Raw genomic sequence first — 16,573 nt, forward strand, 5'->3', positions numbered from 1 at the left:
TGATAGGGAGCCAGTGCAGTGTTGACAGGACCGGGCTACTATGGTCATACTTCCTGGTTCTAGTAAGAACTCTTGCTGCTGCATTTTGGACTAGCTGTAGTTTGTTTACTAAGCGTGCAGAACAACCACCCAAGAAAGCATTACCATAATCGGTCACACTTTATTTTAGGGTCCAACTCTCACTATTAACTAACCATCAACTATGACTTTTGCCTCAATTAACTCCTTATTTGCTGCTTATTAATAGTTTATAAGGTAGTTGTTAAGTTTAGGGTATTGGGTAGGATTATGGATGTCATGCATTATATGTACTTTATAAGCACTAATAAACAGCCAATATGTTAATAATAGACATGCTAATAGTTATTAGTGTGAATTGAACCCTATACAAAAGAGTTACCTTGAGATATATTTTTGAGATGGAAAAATGCAGTTTTACAAATGCTAGAAACATGGCTTTCTATGGAAAGATTGCGATCAAATAGCACACCTAGGTTTCTAACTGATGACGAAGAATTGACAGAGCAGCCATCAAGTCTTAGACAGTTTTCTAGGTTATTACATGCACAGTTTTTAGGTCCTATATTGAACACCTCAGTTTTTTCTGAATTTAGCAGTAAGAAATTATTTGTCAGTTTTTTATATCGACTATGCATTCCATTCGTTTTTCAAATTGGTGTGTTTCACCGGGCCATGAAGAAATATAGAGCTGAGTATCATCAGCATAACAGTGAAAGCTAACACCATGTTTCCTGATGATATCTCACAACGGTAACATATAGGGACGATATCCGATTTGTCATGCCTGGAGCTGATCCATGCTGTTTGCTGAGGAAATACGTCAACTTTGGACTATGGATTGCCAGATCGGCTTTCACCATGGACGAAGCAAAGTCCAACCCGGGATCGTCACATGTGGTTGTCGCAAGACCAATGGACGCTCCTTTATAGAATCCGTTGGCTGCGCCATTCTCAAGCCCGCCCACCTCTGCTTACTCAAGCCGGCCCCCGCTCACTCAAAGCCGCGGTGTGTGACGCCGTTTCATTGAGAAGGTGAAACTATGTTTGGCCTTCCAAAAGAGGACACGACTAGAAATCATGTTTATAACATGTTTATAATGGGTTTTTATGTTTTTGTCTTGTCGGTCTGGCCGGACAGGGCATAACAATATGTTAAGGGGTGTAACATTTCTGTCACATGCTTGAGGTATTCAGCCAATCACAACACACTGGATAACTGGCCAATCAGAGCACACCCCCTTTTCAGACCGATGATCCTTGTAAAAATCGACACGTTTCAGAAGGCAGGGCATAGAGGAGAAACAATAATTTACAGCAGGGGTGCCCAACCCTGCTCCTGGCGATCAACTGTCCTGCAAAGTTTGGCTCCAACCCTAATCAAACAACCTGCCTTTAATTTGTATGTGAGCCTGAAGACCTTAATTAGTTGCTTCAGGTGTGTTTGATTAGGATTGGAGCTAAACTTTGCAGGACAGTCGATCGCCAGGAGCAGGGTTGGGCATCCCTGATTTACAGTATGTGGAAAACGTTGTTTTTTTTTAACCGTAAACAGCATGAACACATTGCATAACACCAAATAATGTTCTTTTTAGCAGCATCATATGACCCCTTTGTCACGGTTGGTAAACCGTGGTCTGGGGATTTGCACTATGTGGGTGGAGTTTGTGTGTGTCTCTCGTCAGCACTGATTGTTTCATGTGGGCGTCTCCGTTAATTGTTCATCTACACCAGCTGCTATTCATTACCCGATCCCTACTTATTGCCCTGTCTTTCGTATTGTGTTTGTCAGAACGTTGTTTGAAGTCTGCCGTGTCTATGCCTCGTCTGTCGTTCCTGTTCTCGGTGTTCTTCTCTTCGTCGGATCGTCTGTGTCCACAATTCACCCCCACGGATTATACCACTCACCCCCACGGATCGCTCATCTCAGTTCCTGTGTCACGCTCTCCTGCTGCATCTCCCTCCTCACTGCCACTTCTTGGATCACCATCGAACATTTCTACTTCCTGGATTGCCATCAGACTTTGCCTCACTCATCTGTTATCCTGTTTAGTGTTACTCGTGTATCTGACTGTGTTCATTAAAATCCCTTTTTACTTGCACTTGCTTCCTCACCTTGATTTACCATTACAGAACGCTCTGACCAGTCATGTAAGCAGCAAGTTCCACATCACTTTCAGAATTCATCCACCAGAGCGTCACCCGCATGGATCAGCAGCAGGAGAGCATCATCAACACCGGACGCGCTGTCCAAGCGCTGGTGACACAGGTGTCCAAGCTCACCCAGCAGATCCAACAGCTGACCACTCCCGCTGCGCCACCAGCACGTCTGTTCCTCGGGCTGTCCCCGAACCGAACTACCGGCGTGAACCACGCCTACCTGTCCCCTTGAACTACTCCGTTGAGCACAACTACTGCAGGACATTTTTGACCAAGTGTTCCATGCATTTCTCCCCCAGCCTCGCACCATTGAGACCGAGGAGTCCAAGGTGGCGTTCGTTCAGAGTCTGCTCTCCGGGAGGACCGCCCTATGGGGAATGGTTGTGTGGGAGAACTGAGACCCATGCTGTGCCTCGTTCCACTCCCTCTCCGTGGAAATGAATAGGGTCTTCGACTGGGCAGTGGCCAGCAAGGAGGTGGCCCGAGAGCTTTCTATTCTCCTGTCCGGTAAAAGGAGCCAGCCCGGTAGTAAACTCGAGGCTACCATTGGGTGGGATCTCCGCCGGGAAGTCCTCAACATCATCCACTCTCCTTCCGGTAAAACTGAGTTGGGCCAACAACATGCACACCTGTCCCACCCTTCTGGACTCTGGAGCAGAGGGTAACTCTATGGACACCACCCTTGCACAACACCTGGTTTCTCGTTCCTGTTCTCTGTGTTCTTCTCTTCGTTGGATCTTCTGTGTCTCTGGCATCCCATCCACTCTTCACCCCAACGGCTTATACCACTCACCCCCACGGATCGCTCATCTCAGTTCCTGTGTCACTCTGTCCTGCTGCATCTCCTCACCTCCACTTCCTGGATCACCATCGGACATTGCTACTTCCCGGATCGCCATCAGACTTCCCCTCAATCACCTGTTATCCTGTTTAGTGTTACTCGTGTATCTGACTGTGTTCATTAAAATGCCTTTTTACTTGCACTTGCTTTCTCACCTTGATTTACCGTTACACCCTTTAAGAATGTTAGCTTGTTTATGTATAGGTGACATATTGGCCTCTTCTCGTGCTTTGTACATACCATCATAGCTGAGTAAAGTGTTTAATTGCTTGGAAATGCTGGAACATTTAAACACAGAAGACTTTTTTATCTTAATCCACAGTTGATGAAAATCAGTTCCATCAAAATGTATAATGCATTATGAAGCACACCATCCTCATTTTTCCACAAAGTTCTTTTGGTTTGTCATAGATCTATTCCTAATCATTTATGCTAACATGACTTCCTATATCACTTTAAAAATATATTTTTATTCAAGTACGTCTGGTTAATAGGCTTCCCACACCAATATGGCACACCGTGTATTTATTTCTATGTGTCAGAGATAACTGACATGATTGACTGTCGTGCTCCAAATCCTGTACCGAATCTCTCACTTTTTATCCCTGCTTGTCAGAATGGCAGATGGTGAATTTATGGATTTAACACTGTGACAATAACACTCTGAACACCCATGTAATACTCACTGTGCTGTCATTGTGTGACCTTTGACTAATTTGACATTAGCCCATCTGGCATCTCCTAGGCTGAAGCATTCATTCATTGGTATTCACTTTAATGCATCCGAGAGTTGGAATTGTTCACCAGTGTTTAAGCAACCTCAGGTCAAGTGAGTCAAATAAAAAGAAGAGCGAAGTCATATGGCACTTTAAATTATATCATGCCAGTGTGATTTTATTATTCAAGAAGGATCAGTGTAATAGTGTTTTATCAGGTAAACAACGTGAAAAATGTGCCACGCAATAAATATATTAAAAAAATTATTCAAACAAAAATATTTTTTAACTACATTAACTTGATTACATAATGTTGTAATCAAGAACTTAATCATGAAAGTAATTTTTAGGACATATAATGTAGTAATAGCTCTTCAAGGAACAACTGTGAATTTTCATTTTTTTTACAGATCCAAAATACATTGCACAATAGTTAATTCCAGGCTCTGATTTAAACAGCAGTTGGACTGTCACTGTTTTTGTGTTCCAGACAGACTGTCGGTCTGTGCATTAGTGGTGAGGATTTTCAAAGTCTTTTTCTGTGGGTTACATGGTTTGGGTAGTAGGTACTAGTGATTGTCTTTATGAGTCTTTTAATTATTTAATCAACATATTTGTTCAACACGATGACTCATTCAGAAAGTAAGAACGTCTACTGTGGGCTAATGCTTATTTGTCTCTGTATTTTCATTGGGGAACAGAAATATCCAATTAACTGTAACTGTACATATTTAACACCTTGTTTCTTGAAGTGTTATATCACACTTTCATTTGTGATATACTTAAAGATGTCATATGTTCCAATTTCATGTTTTCCTTTGTCTTTGGAGTATTAAAAGCTGTTCGTGCATACAGAAGATCCGTAAAGATTAAAATCTCAAACCCTATTCTTTATAAAAGTGAACGCTCATCCACGCTTTCCTAAAATGCCTCATTCAAACAAAGATTTGCATAACACTGCCCAAATATATACGTATTTCGTTGCAAAAGCCAAACTACTTTGTTTTGCCTTCCAAAAGAGGACACAACTAGAAATCAGTGGTTAAGTTTCATTTACAACACTGTTCCAGAACAGTACAACCCCTTTATTCGAGTGTGTGCAGCACATTTTATGGAGGAAAATTTCCTGTCCCATGTTCAAGGTATTTGGCCAAATTACAACACACTAGATAGGTGGCCAATCAGACCACATCATGCTTTTCAGAACGATGTTCTGAAGGCAGGGCATAGAGGAACAACAATGTACAGTGTTTGGAAAATAATGTTTTTTTTTTTTACGTAAAACCACATAAACATTGCATTACACCAAATACACAAAATAATGTTCTTTTTAGCAACGTCATATGACCCCTTTAATAAAAGCATGTCTGTAATTACCTGTGGCCTACAGCCAAATCAAAAACTATAATTATGCAACAGCTTGTATATAATTACATGACTGGCTTTGGTTGTCATATGCTTTTATGAATGAGTACTCTTGCAAAAATTGACATTTCAATTTGAAAACACACTCAAAAAGATGTTCATTAATTAAGGTTCTTCAGTCTGCTCTGGGACAGAGGCTTCAAGTATATAATCCTTTCATTACCAGCTTTAGTCTTGACTCACACAAGGAGAACATAAGGACATCTGTGCCAAAAGCACAGAGAGTTCAACTTTTGACTTTGATGATACAATTTCTTCTTTCGGATTGGGGACGTGAGAGTATTTTGTGAAAAAGCAGAAGATCTCAGGGGCAATTAGCATATAAATGTCTGACATGGAGTTTTGTCGGCTAAATTTAACTTAACCTAAACTGATTTTTGTATGATGGATGGTTATAGAGAGAGGTCTGTTTAAATACGTGCCTCTCAAAAGCAAGTGGGTTCATTGAAAAAAAAAAAATGTGTAAAATGACTTTTGAAAAAAATTGCTTTGTCATGACAGAGATTAATTCAGTGATGCTCACCAATTGTGAATGTGCACTCTGAACAAAGCCAGATATTTGTTAAGTAAAACTGCCATTTTTTTTTTACTGAATGTAAAAGGAAATATATCATGTCAAAAAGTGCTGAATATCTTGATGTACTGTACTGACCGGTAATCTATATATTTGTTAGAGAAAACAAATACATAAAACATTATTAGGTTGACACAATTTGCATTTTATATGTTTTATATAATTTTCATACTATGCAGTGATCTGCATATGTCACCTGATATATAATAATTTGCATACTCCTTAACATACAATCTTTTGCATATTTTTAATAATGTGACAATATTTTACATGTAATTTGTACAACATCATTGTCTGTGTTTAAATGCGAATTGTAAAAGCATGAACTGTCAAAGCATTACTTGTCTGGTAGGAACTTCATTGGAAATGTATTTGCAATTGTTTTTGGCATTTTAAATCTAACTTACCATGCACTGTATACTTCTGCATGTAATCATAACTTTGATGGACTTTTAAATTAAATGTTCCCTTTTGGTGGAATGACCTGCCAAACTCAATCCGAGCAGCTGAGTGCTTAGCCATCTACAAGAATCGGCTTAAAACCCATCTCTTCCATCTTTATTTGACCCTCTAACTTTAGCACTCACTATTCTAATTATATAAAAAAATCTTACTAGCTTTCTATTCTTTTTGTATCCTATCTATTTTTCTTTTCATTTATTATACAATTATAAAAAAGAAAAAAAGCTTGCTAGCTAGCTTTCTCTATTCTTTTTCTGTTCTATTTATTTTCTTTTTATTTATTATATTGTTTAAAAGCCCTTGCTATTTGTACTGCGTTTAAGCTATCTGAGACTTGTTATAGCACTTGTATATCATTGCTCTCTTGTTGTTTTTGATTGCTTCCATTGTCCTCCTTTGTAATTCGCTTTGGATAAAAGCGTCTGCTAAATGACTAAATATAAATGTAAATGTAATCACCATATATACCATTTCCATGTATAATCTTTTTTTCTGGACTAGTGGACTATAAATGCAGAATGTACTATTTGAAAATGTTGGGATTACTCCACAAAACAATCATTGTTAACACCTATGAGCATGAATATTCATATTTTCACATTGCTCCATGTCAAGTCTTTCCCATGATGCATAGAAACTTGAAAGTCTTCAGGTTGAAAAGCTAAAGCAGCAGAAAGGACTGAAGAGGGTAAATACTGGAGAAAATGAGAAGAATGTGATGAAGAGATGAGGTGGACTGGAAGCAGTTGATTGACAAAAAAAAAAAAAAAAATAAGCAGAAAATGTAAGAAACGCAAAGAAAAATTTATAAAGGCAAGTCCATCAATATTTATAGACATTCTTTTCATGTCCTTCAGAGATGACCTTCAGGATGGACAAAATATTGGATAAACAGTTCAATGAGGAGTTCCAGAATTCCCACTGCCAATATCAGGAAACACGTTGAGTAGTCAATGTGAGGTCAAATCAGCCAGCACATTAAACAGCAGAACGACTGACCTGAACTGCTCAGTCATTCGATTGAGATGAGTGCAAATGAGCAAGTGTTTATTGGCACTGAAAAATATCACAAAATGATAATTTTTTCATGCAGAAAAAGCTCCCAAAGAAAAAAGAGAAACGCACACTGTAAGAAATATTAACATTGTATCCAGCATACTGGACTAAACAGGTTCTGGTCATATAATTAGAATATCATCAAAAATTTGATTTATTTCACTAATTCCATTCAAAAAGTGAAGCTTGTATATTATATTCATTCATTACACACAGACTGATTTATTTTAAATGTTTATTTCTTTTAATTTTGATGATTATAATTGACAACCAAGGAAAATCCCAAATTCAGTATCTAAGAAAATTAGAATATTGTGAAAAGGTTCAATATTGAAGACACCTGGTGCTACACTAATCAACTAATTAACTCAAAACACCTGCAAAGGCCTTTAAATGGTCTCTCAGTCTAGTTCTGTAGGCTACACAATCATGGGGAAGGCTGCTGACTTCACAGTTGTCCAAAAGACGACAATTGACACCTTGCACAAGGAGGGCAAGACACAAAAGGTCATTGCAAAAGAGGCTGGCTGTTCACAGAGCTCTGTGTTACAAGCACATTAAATTACAATTAAATTTATGTATTTACCTGTTTTGTGATTCGACAGCAGCTGAGAGCAGGCTGCCCTCCTGGTAACGTGATTGGGCTAGAACACATGTGCTGGAGATGTATTTATAGTCACAGGAGCGTTTTTACTGACGAAATGTGCATGAAAACCGCATTCGTCTTTTTGCACAGCACTAACATCTAGTTAACAAAGCTAAACAGCGTTGCCCTTTGTGTAAAAAGTTACAGAAACTGTTAAACGCACCAACTTAAATAATAAAATACACTTACCGGTTGTGGTCCATAAACAACGCCTTCTCCAGACAAAGAGGGAACTGCTCCATCTTTCAAGAATAATCTTTGTGCGAATCCGGCATTAAACTGATTTAGATTGAGAAAGTTGTCCTCAGCAAGCTGTCCTCAGCAAAATGAGCTGCACATAGTTTTACATGTGCATTATAATGTTCGGGAACCTAGTTAAACATAAATTGTAACCATTAAACTCAAAGTACAGCGTTCCTGGGAAGCCCAAACAAAGAGGATTGGACTCCAAGATAAAAAAAAACAGCGTTTCAACGACATGGCGATAAAAACAAACAGCTCTTCCTTCTCCGTCGGAGCGCAACAAGGCCACGCCCCCGTTTGTGAATTCATGTGGGCGGTGGTTAGTCAAAAAAACTGTTTTAGTGACGTCATTACTACAGGAACTAGAGGGCTGTAGTCCAAACGGGTCGTTTTTTGTAGGCGAATTCTGTTAAATCAAATATCTCGCTTGGAATTTTTGGCACTTTGAGCTTTAGAATTTTATAGATATTATTTATACTCTAACAACAACATTACACACTAACTAAAGTTTAAGACATGGAATCACGAAGAAGGGGACCTTTAAAATAAATAAACATTTGAAATATATAAGTCTGTGTGTAATGAATGATACACAGTTTCACCTTTTGAATGGAATTCGTGAAATAAACTTTTTGATGATTTTCTAATTCTAGAAGGCACGATTCTTTTGTCACATAAAAGTTTTGCTGGAAATGCCTAACTGTCTGAACACTGTGATCTTGTATTTATGCATTGAATAAGCACATCATTGTTTTAAATGGCCTTGAAATAAGGTCTCTGTGAAAACCCTGTGAAAGTTTTTATATTAAGATTACTTTAAAAAGCTTTCCTACCATGTGGTAAAATACACTTCCCTGCCCAGTTATTGAGGAATTCTATGGCCTGACCTCATTTGCTAGTCATGACTCAGGGAGTGGAACTATTTGATTACATGTCAGCTCAATAATTTGAAGCTGACATACAGCAAAGAGTGGATGACTTTTAGTGCATATGTCAATGTGGGTCTCACTTGTGATTAAGCTTGGATGCTGAGCAAGAATCAATCAATCTTAATGCATACCTCCAATGAGACAGTGATGGAAGGAACAGGGTACTGGAGGTCCAAGCAAGGAACCTTTTTCCAGTACCCCTAGTTTCCATTACAGTAATACTAAATAATAAGTGAATGAAAGAATAAAATAATAAAAATGTCTCTCTCTCTCTCTCTCTCTCTCTCATCAGAAGCCCTCTTATCACTTAGTAGTATAAAGTACATTAATAAAAGTGTACAGTATAGTGTACTGAAGCAGCAGTACATCTTTATTGATGCTATTTATGAGAGGTGGCATACTGCTCTCTATATAATCATTTGATAGTGGTCTTTATGCTAATCTGCAAAACATTATTAAGAATAATGGTAAAAATAAAACACAATGCATGAATAATAATAAAAAATCTACAAATAGGGATTGTTTTTATCTGTGCCTTAAATCACAAAGCACTGTAAGTAGAGATCAGTATGCTAAACAATAGTGTTGTTACAATGTGATTTAAATAAGTTTAAATAGTAAAGTGCAATACTTTGCTAATACCCTCTTATTTTGTTGGATGTCGTTTAAATGATGGAATTAGGCTATATCTTGAATCTCTGTAGCTACTAGCTAAATATGTTTAACACTGTAAAATGTTACCAATATCATTAGATTAACAGAGCATGTCCCATTATCACTCAACAACATACAGTAAATCAATAAAAGTGTAGAGAAGCGTACTGATGCACTCCGGCAGCAGCAGCACATCTCGAGTGTTGATGTTATTTATGGGAGGTGGCACAGGCTACTCCTAAATGAGGCGTGTCCGTGCTCAAATGAACTGGGACTCGAACATTTCCACTAAGGAGTCCAAAAACCCGAGGGAAAAGGAGGATGGTCTCACAGTTTTAGCTATATAACGCAGTGAACCCACTACCTCGAAGCTCACAGCGTAATATGAACGCTAGAATCTTGGATGCACGGTCTCGTGAAAGGTCCTGTTAGAGGAATCCTCACGTGGACGCAGCTGGAGCATGAAACCATCTCAGTAACGAGACTCAGGGATAGCACCTCTTTCTCCTCGTTGACAGTTTATAGTAGCGGTGTACGAACACACGCCGGTGTTTTCAGCACTTGGACTGAATATGTACGGGGGACATTCACAGGTAAGCTCGTGTACTTCTTTCATTTATTATTGGCCAACGGCGCATGTGGCATCTCATTTACCGATACTTGGGCATAAGATAATTAAATCTTCCTTAAATTGAAGAGTTTCTACTGTTCTCTAAGATGTATTTTAGCATGTGGCCAATGGGCAAAACAGATTTCATGACATAAGCATGAACTGTAGTCTAAGAGGAGGAGGACGTTAAGTCTGTAGAAAAAAAGAATGTTTCAAGGCATTATTTTGTCCTATTTAAACGCCTGTCTGAACATTGTGATCTTGTATTCATGCATTTAATAAGCTAACCATTGTTTTAAATTCCCTCGAAATAAGGTCTCTTTGAAAACCCTGTGAAACTTTTTATATTAAAATTACTTTAAAAAACCTTCCTACCATGTGGTAAAATACATCATAATCGTATTATTATAATTAGCTATATGCTATCCCATCCTGGATATACTATCCTATACTGTTTCATTATGTGAATTCAAGATGTGCTTGTATACATGTCTTGCACAATTTTTAAAATCAATAGTCACATTTACATTAACCAGTAAACTTGTGTGTATTTATGCACATGTATGTGTTCAGGTCTAAGTATGCACATGCAATTTATATAACAACTAGTCTTAGCATATGTTAGCTCATGGATTTTGAAGAACTTTAATGTGTTTAAAATAGGTTTATTTCCTTTTTAAACTTTTCAACACTTAAAAATTGGATGAAACTAAAATGAGCATTGATGTCATGACCCATGCATGACTGCTTGCTCAACATCTGTGCTTTGCACTTGAAAGGAATTTGATCATCATAGAGTCAGATGAACTTAGATATTGCCTTCTGCCATTCACATGACTGACGATCCTGTGCATAACTGCCATTAATTGTGTTTGCTTCCGAGTCTTCAAGATTAATGTGTCTTCTGTCTCAATAAGTCGTAAATCTGAGTAGTATGGTATTAGACCATAGGATTTTGTCACATTTCTCATGATTAAACAAAGGAAAATATGTGCTTTGTGATAAAATTAGTAATTGTGTATTGTATGTTTGCAAGTAATTTGCTGCATAATGATTTGTGGCTGCTTATTTTCATCAACAGTTCCCCTCTGGTACCTTAAAGGTGCAGTATGAGGAACAGTTGTGATGTTTTTAAATGTTTTTAAATTTCAAGTTGTTTAAAGGGGTCATGAATTGAGAAATACAATTTTCCTTGATCTTCCGACATGTAAGAGGTAATATTACTTATAAAAAAGTCCTGTAAGTTTCAGAGCTCAAAACTTCCTTGTTAGTCCAAAAACAGTTTTTATTGAAGTAAAGCTAAGAAAACGACTTGTTTGAGATATTTCCACTTTATGATGTAATAGTGCAGTGAAAGCCTACCTCTGCAGAATTAGATCCATGCTTACGTCTACATCATCACGTCTGTGGCCCTGCCCACTGGAGGATTAGAGAGATGAAGAGAGAAGAGCAAACTGGACTATAAATAACATTATCAGACAGTAATACCACAACATGTAAGCAACCGTGTTCATTCTAATGCCTAATCTGCGATCAGTGATTTCTGTATGTAATGATTCATGCACAGTCAGATGTTCTTTGACTGAAAATAATTTATTGCTGTTAATGCATTAGTAAATCAAGCCAGTGATTAACTATATGTTTTTTCTCTTAGTAGCATGAAAATAATCTGTTATTTAAATTGTGATTAAATTATATACAGAATATATAATAATAAACTGGAGCTGTCAATCACACAGTATGATTTTATAATCAATTAATCTTTTATTTACATCATGTTTGCACTGTTATTTATGATGAAAGCATTGAAGAAAACACGTTGCATCTGCTACAATGAACCTTTCATGCAACTGGGGTAGCTCTGAATATAATGCTATAATCAACACTTTTCACGATTAGTTAATCTCAACAGCTGTAATAGTTAAAATTTATAGAAGGGTTTTGAGAGCTCCACATGTAATTATTTAGTAGGTCAGCCAATCATAGCGATGGGCATTTCCTCTGAAGTCTCACAGCAGACACGCCCCTTCCAAAAGAGCATTCAAATCTGAGGGCTCAAATCAGGGTAGAAAATGGCCTTTTATTTCAAAATTGTGACATTTTCTGATGTAAAGATTGTAGTAACATTATAAGTGCACATCAGGAAACAATATGTAATAATTAAAAAATGCAGTTTATGACCCCTTTAAAGGCTCAAATGGTGCTGGTTTATGGATGTTACACAAGCTTCCCACAGATCTCTGCCACTCACAGCACTGCATGCCCTGAATCTGGTTATAAGACACAGAGAGTGACTAGTTAAATAAGAAAGAACTTTACATTTTCCTAAATTCTCAGATGAGAGAATGCATTTGATATGGTGCCCTTATGCCCACCTGGAACTCTTGTTATATTGCTATCGATTTTCAACCAACTCAGGGTGCATCAGTTTCATTTTACCCTGAGAAGGAATACTAATGAATAGTATGGTAGTAAATTCCATTTTATGATTTCAATCTCGGCAAAATAGCTTGCATGAAAAAAAAGGACTAAAAATGACAATTGGTCAACACACTTGATATAAACTTAAGGCTGAAAATGAATGTGATGGTGCCCTGGAAAAAATAGATCTCAAGCAATAATGTAGAAGGCAAAAAAGAAAAAGAAAAGAATAAAGAAAAATGATAGGAACTTTATCATGATAAGAGATCAGGAGGTCTTATACTGAACAAAATTATAAAATCAACACTTTTGTTTTTGCCCCCATTTTTAACGAGCTGAACTCAAAATACTTTTTCTATGTACACAAAAGGCCTAATTTTCCTCAAATATTGTTCACAAATCTGTCTAAATCTGTGTTAGTGAGCACTTGTCCGTTGCCAAGATAATCCATCCATACACCTCACAGGTGCAGCGTATCAAGATGCTGATTAGACAGCATCAGGGGCGGATCTAGAAAAATATTGATGGGGTGGCGAGAAGGGGGCAGGAATTTTTGAGGGGTGTCAGACATACGTATACTGAAATTTAGTCACAGTTATCACAGTTTGATGATAAATAGTATATGTACACACTACAAAGGGGCACAGGCTGCCATTTACAAACTTAATCTCATGCAATCAATGTCTTGCATTTGAAACAGTTCATATAAGGAATAAGTGACCATACAATGTGATCTCACTTAATAGGAGATTATCACAGGAAAGGCATTAAAGGGTTAGTTCACCCAGATAGCAAATTTATGTACTGTAATTAATAACTTACCCTCATGTTGTTTCAAACCTGTAAGACCTCCGTGTCTTTGGAACACAGTTTAAGATATTTTAGATTTAGTCCGAGACCTCTCAGTCCCTCCATTGAAGCTGTGTGTACGGTATACTGTCCATGTCCAGAAAGGTAAGAAAAACATCATCAAAGTAATCCATGTGACATCAGAAGGGTCAGTTAGAATTTTTTGAAGCATCGAAAATACATTTTGGTCCAAAAATAGCAAAAATGACGACTTTATTCAGTATTGTCTTCTCTTCCGTGTCTGTTGTGAAAGAGAGTTCAAATCAAAGCAGCTGGATATCCGGTTCGCGAACGAATCATTCAGTTCACCAAATCAAACTGAATCGTTTTAAACAGTTCGCGTCTCCAATACGCATTAATCCACAAATGACTTAAGCTGTTAACTTTTTTAATGTGGCTGACACTCCCTCCGAGTTTAAACAAACCAATATCCCAGAGTGATTAATGTACTAAAACAGTACACTGACTGAACTGCTGTGAAGAGAGAACTGAAGATGACCACCGAGCCGAGCCAGATAACGAACAACAGACTGACTCGACCCCTAACACAACCCTTTTCTTCCTGTTGGTGCAAGCAGTGCCACAAAAAGTGGGCATGTGCTATACCATGGGGGGCGACAAAACGATGGTTAAATTTTGTTTTTAATAATAAAGTTATATAAATTTATATAAAAGTTATATAAAAAAAGTTATATACATTTTAGAGGACTAACAGGCTAGGCGCCGGTGCCCTCATAAGATTCCATCAAAGAATTTAGACATAGAAGGGTAATATCGCAAGTGGGCGGGGCACCGTCAGCGCTGAGTGAGCAGCAGTAACATTAGTGAGTTGTTGTTGAAACTCGAAAAAGTTGGATAAAGCAACAAGCTTTCGGGGGCTAAATATAGAAAAAGAAAGAGGGAAAAGGAGATGGCATGTCAAGGGATGCGACAGCAGCTAAATAAGTGGATGGTGAAAGGCAACAGGTAGGATTTAAAATGTGACGTCTATGCTTGGAGGCTTGCAAATACATTATTCATGTTAACAGACTAGCTAGCATTTTCTAACACTGGGAATGTAGCAGACAGAATATGTAGACAGCTTATAATATGAAAAACCAAGGTTGCTGAGCTGAAAAGTGAAAAATATTAGTTAGCATGTACAATAAATGACTAGAAGCTGGAAAACATTACTTATGCAATAAGGCTGGTTTATCATGCAAACAAATAGATGTTATATTTGTACTTTTTATAATCCAAAATGTTAATGTAATTTCAACAGCAGCACAACCTTACTGCATAATAGTTGTCTTAGCTGATGCCATCACTAGGCTGATTTAAAATTTGAATTTAGGCTGCTATATTTAACAGTGAGTTTATTTCATTCAGGTGTGAGGATGGTGAATCAGGACAGACAGGGGAAGGCAACAGGTAGGTCTAACATTAGGTGGAAGTGTAGAGGGAGCCACTTGATACCAACAGGTTCATTTCTTAATATTATTAATATGGAAAAAAGTAATATGGAACATCTATTACATAATGTTTGTTTGACAATGTTTTAGTGGAGAAGAACACAGGGAAGGGGTAAAAGAGACAGACATGAGGTCGGCGATGGCATCAAGTAAAGATGAGACCAGTGATGATATCAGGTAGGAGTTATATTAGTTAGACCACACCAAACTAAATGTCCAGTTTGGTTTGAAGTTATGTTTACAAACCTATTCACTGTGTTCTTTTTGCATAATAATTAGTGCAGACAGAGATGGAAATAAACATTAAATAAACTTAATGAAACGTATAATTTCATGCCCATACATGATTATGACCGGCACACTTATTTATTTAGAAGTCGGGGTAAGGGGGGCACCCACATTTTTTGCTGTATACTCCTCTAACACTGGATAGTTGTGCCCCTTTGTGCGAGCAAGCGATCTGTCATGTGTGTGTAGGATGGCCGAGCTTAAGGAGCTGCCCCTGGAACTTACGCAATCGGCAATCAGCTGTTTTTTGTCTTATTTGTCTCTGTTTTGGACTTGCACAAACTGCTTTGCAATGCAGCAATTAAAAAAATATATATTTATGTGAAAATATGAAGTCTGTAAACGCCAGTTAACACAAGCCAGAGATGCTGAGACAGACACACAGAGAAAAATACTGTAGCAGGCAGATCACTCACTGTTCATGATGCACAAACTATTGGAAGAAAATCCTCAGTATTAATTTGGGGGTATATATGAATGTGTTTCTTAGGGGAACTGACGGTCTTCAGAAAAGTTTATGTGGTATTTTCTTTTAATCTCTTTATAGTTCATATTAAAGCAGTGTTTCAACGCAGTGCTGCTTTGTTTACAGCGGTAAAGGAAAGGCTTTATCTGGTGTTCTAGAAGTGCTTCCTGCTGTCAGAGAGTGAATCTGCATCTCATTCAGAGCATATGCTGTTTGCTTCGTTCAGGCATGTAGTAGAATTTCACAAAGCTAGTCAGAATATTCTGTTTTTGCTTCAAATTGGGTTATTCAAATTATGTATATGAAATTATATAACCAAATGATAAGAAATTATATGAATGATATGTTATGTATTATATAACTAAAATTAAATAACAGTATATATTTAGTTTAAAGATGTCAGTCTTTATTTTTATTCTTTTTAGGAAACAAAGAAAAAAATTCTATGTTGCTCAGAATTTTTTTTTTTACTCAGTCATTTAAAAGTAACACATTTTAGAGCTGTAACGGCAATAACGTGATACTGTGAAACCATGACGTTTTTGCTTAAGGTAATCATACAGTCAAAATCTCATACAGGCCCATGGCCAGCTTATCTCAAATTGTGCAGAACTTTCTTTGTAAACTAATGGATTGGATGGATTCTGTATCACAGTATGCTTAAATTTCATTGAATCCTCTGAGAACTGAAGACAGGACACATATGCTTGCTCACTATAAAATAAGTTCTCTCCTGCCTTCAGAAAGTGGGTCAGATGTGAACC

The 16,573-nt window shown here is 37.5% G+C and overlaps 1 protein-coding gene across 2 annotated transcripts in view; it reads left to right on the top strand.

Annotated features, from left to right (window-relative positions):
• Positions 1–9,986: 9,986 nt before the first annotated feature.
• LOC128022630 (PEX5-related protein-like) overlaps positions 9,987–16,573 on the top strand; it is a 56,936-nt gene continuing 50,349 nt past the window's right edge. For both annotated transcript variants that reach the window (XM_052610368.1, XM_052610385.1), the window contains exon 1: positions 9,987–10,317. In XM_052610368.1, the coding sequence (XP_052466328.1) occupies positions 10,297–10,317 (21 nt within the window). In that variant the 5' untranslated portion in view covers positions 9,987–10,296. The remainder of the gene's footprint in view (positions 10,318–16,573) is intronic.

Source organism: Carassius gibelio, chromosome A2 (genome assembly GCF_023724105.1).
Source record: "Carassius gibelio isolate Cgi1373 ecotype wild population from Czech Republic chromosome A2, carGib1.2-hapl.c, whole genome shotgun sequence".
In the NCBI taxonomy this organism is placed as follows: Eukaryota; Metazoa; Chordata; class Actinopteri; order Cypriniformes; family Cyprinidae; genus Carassius; species Carassius gibelio.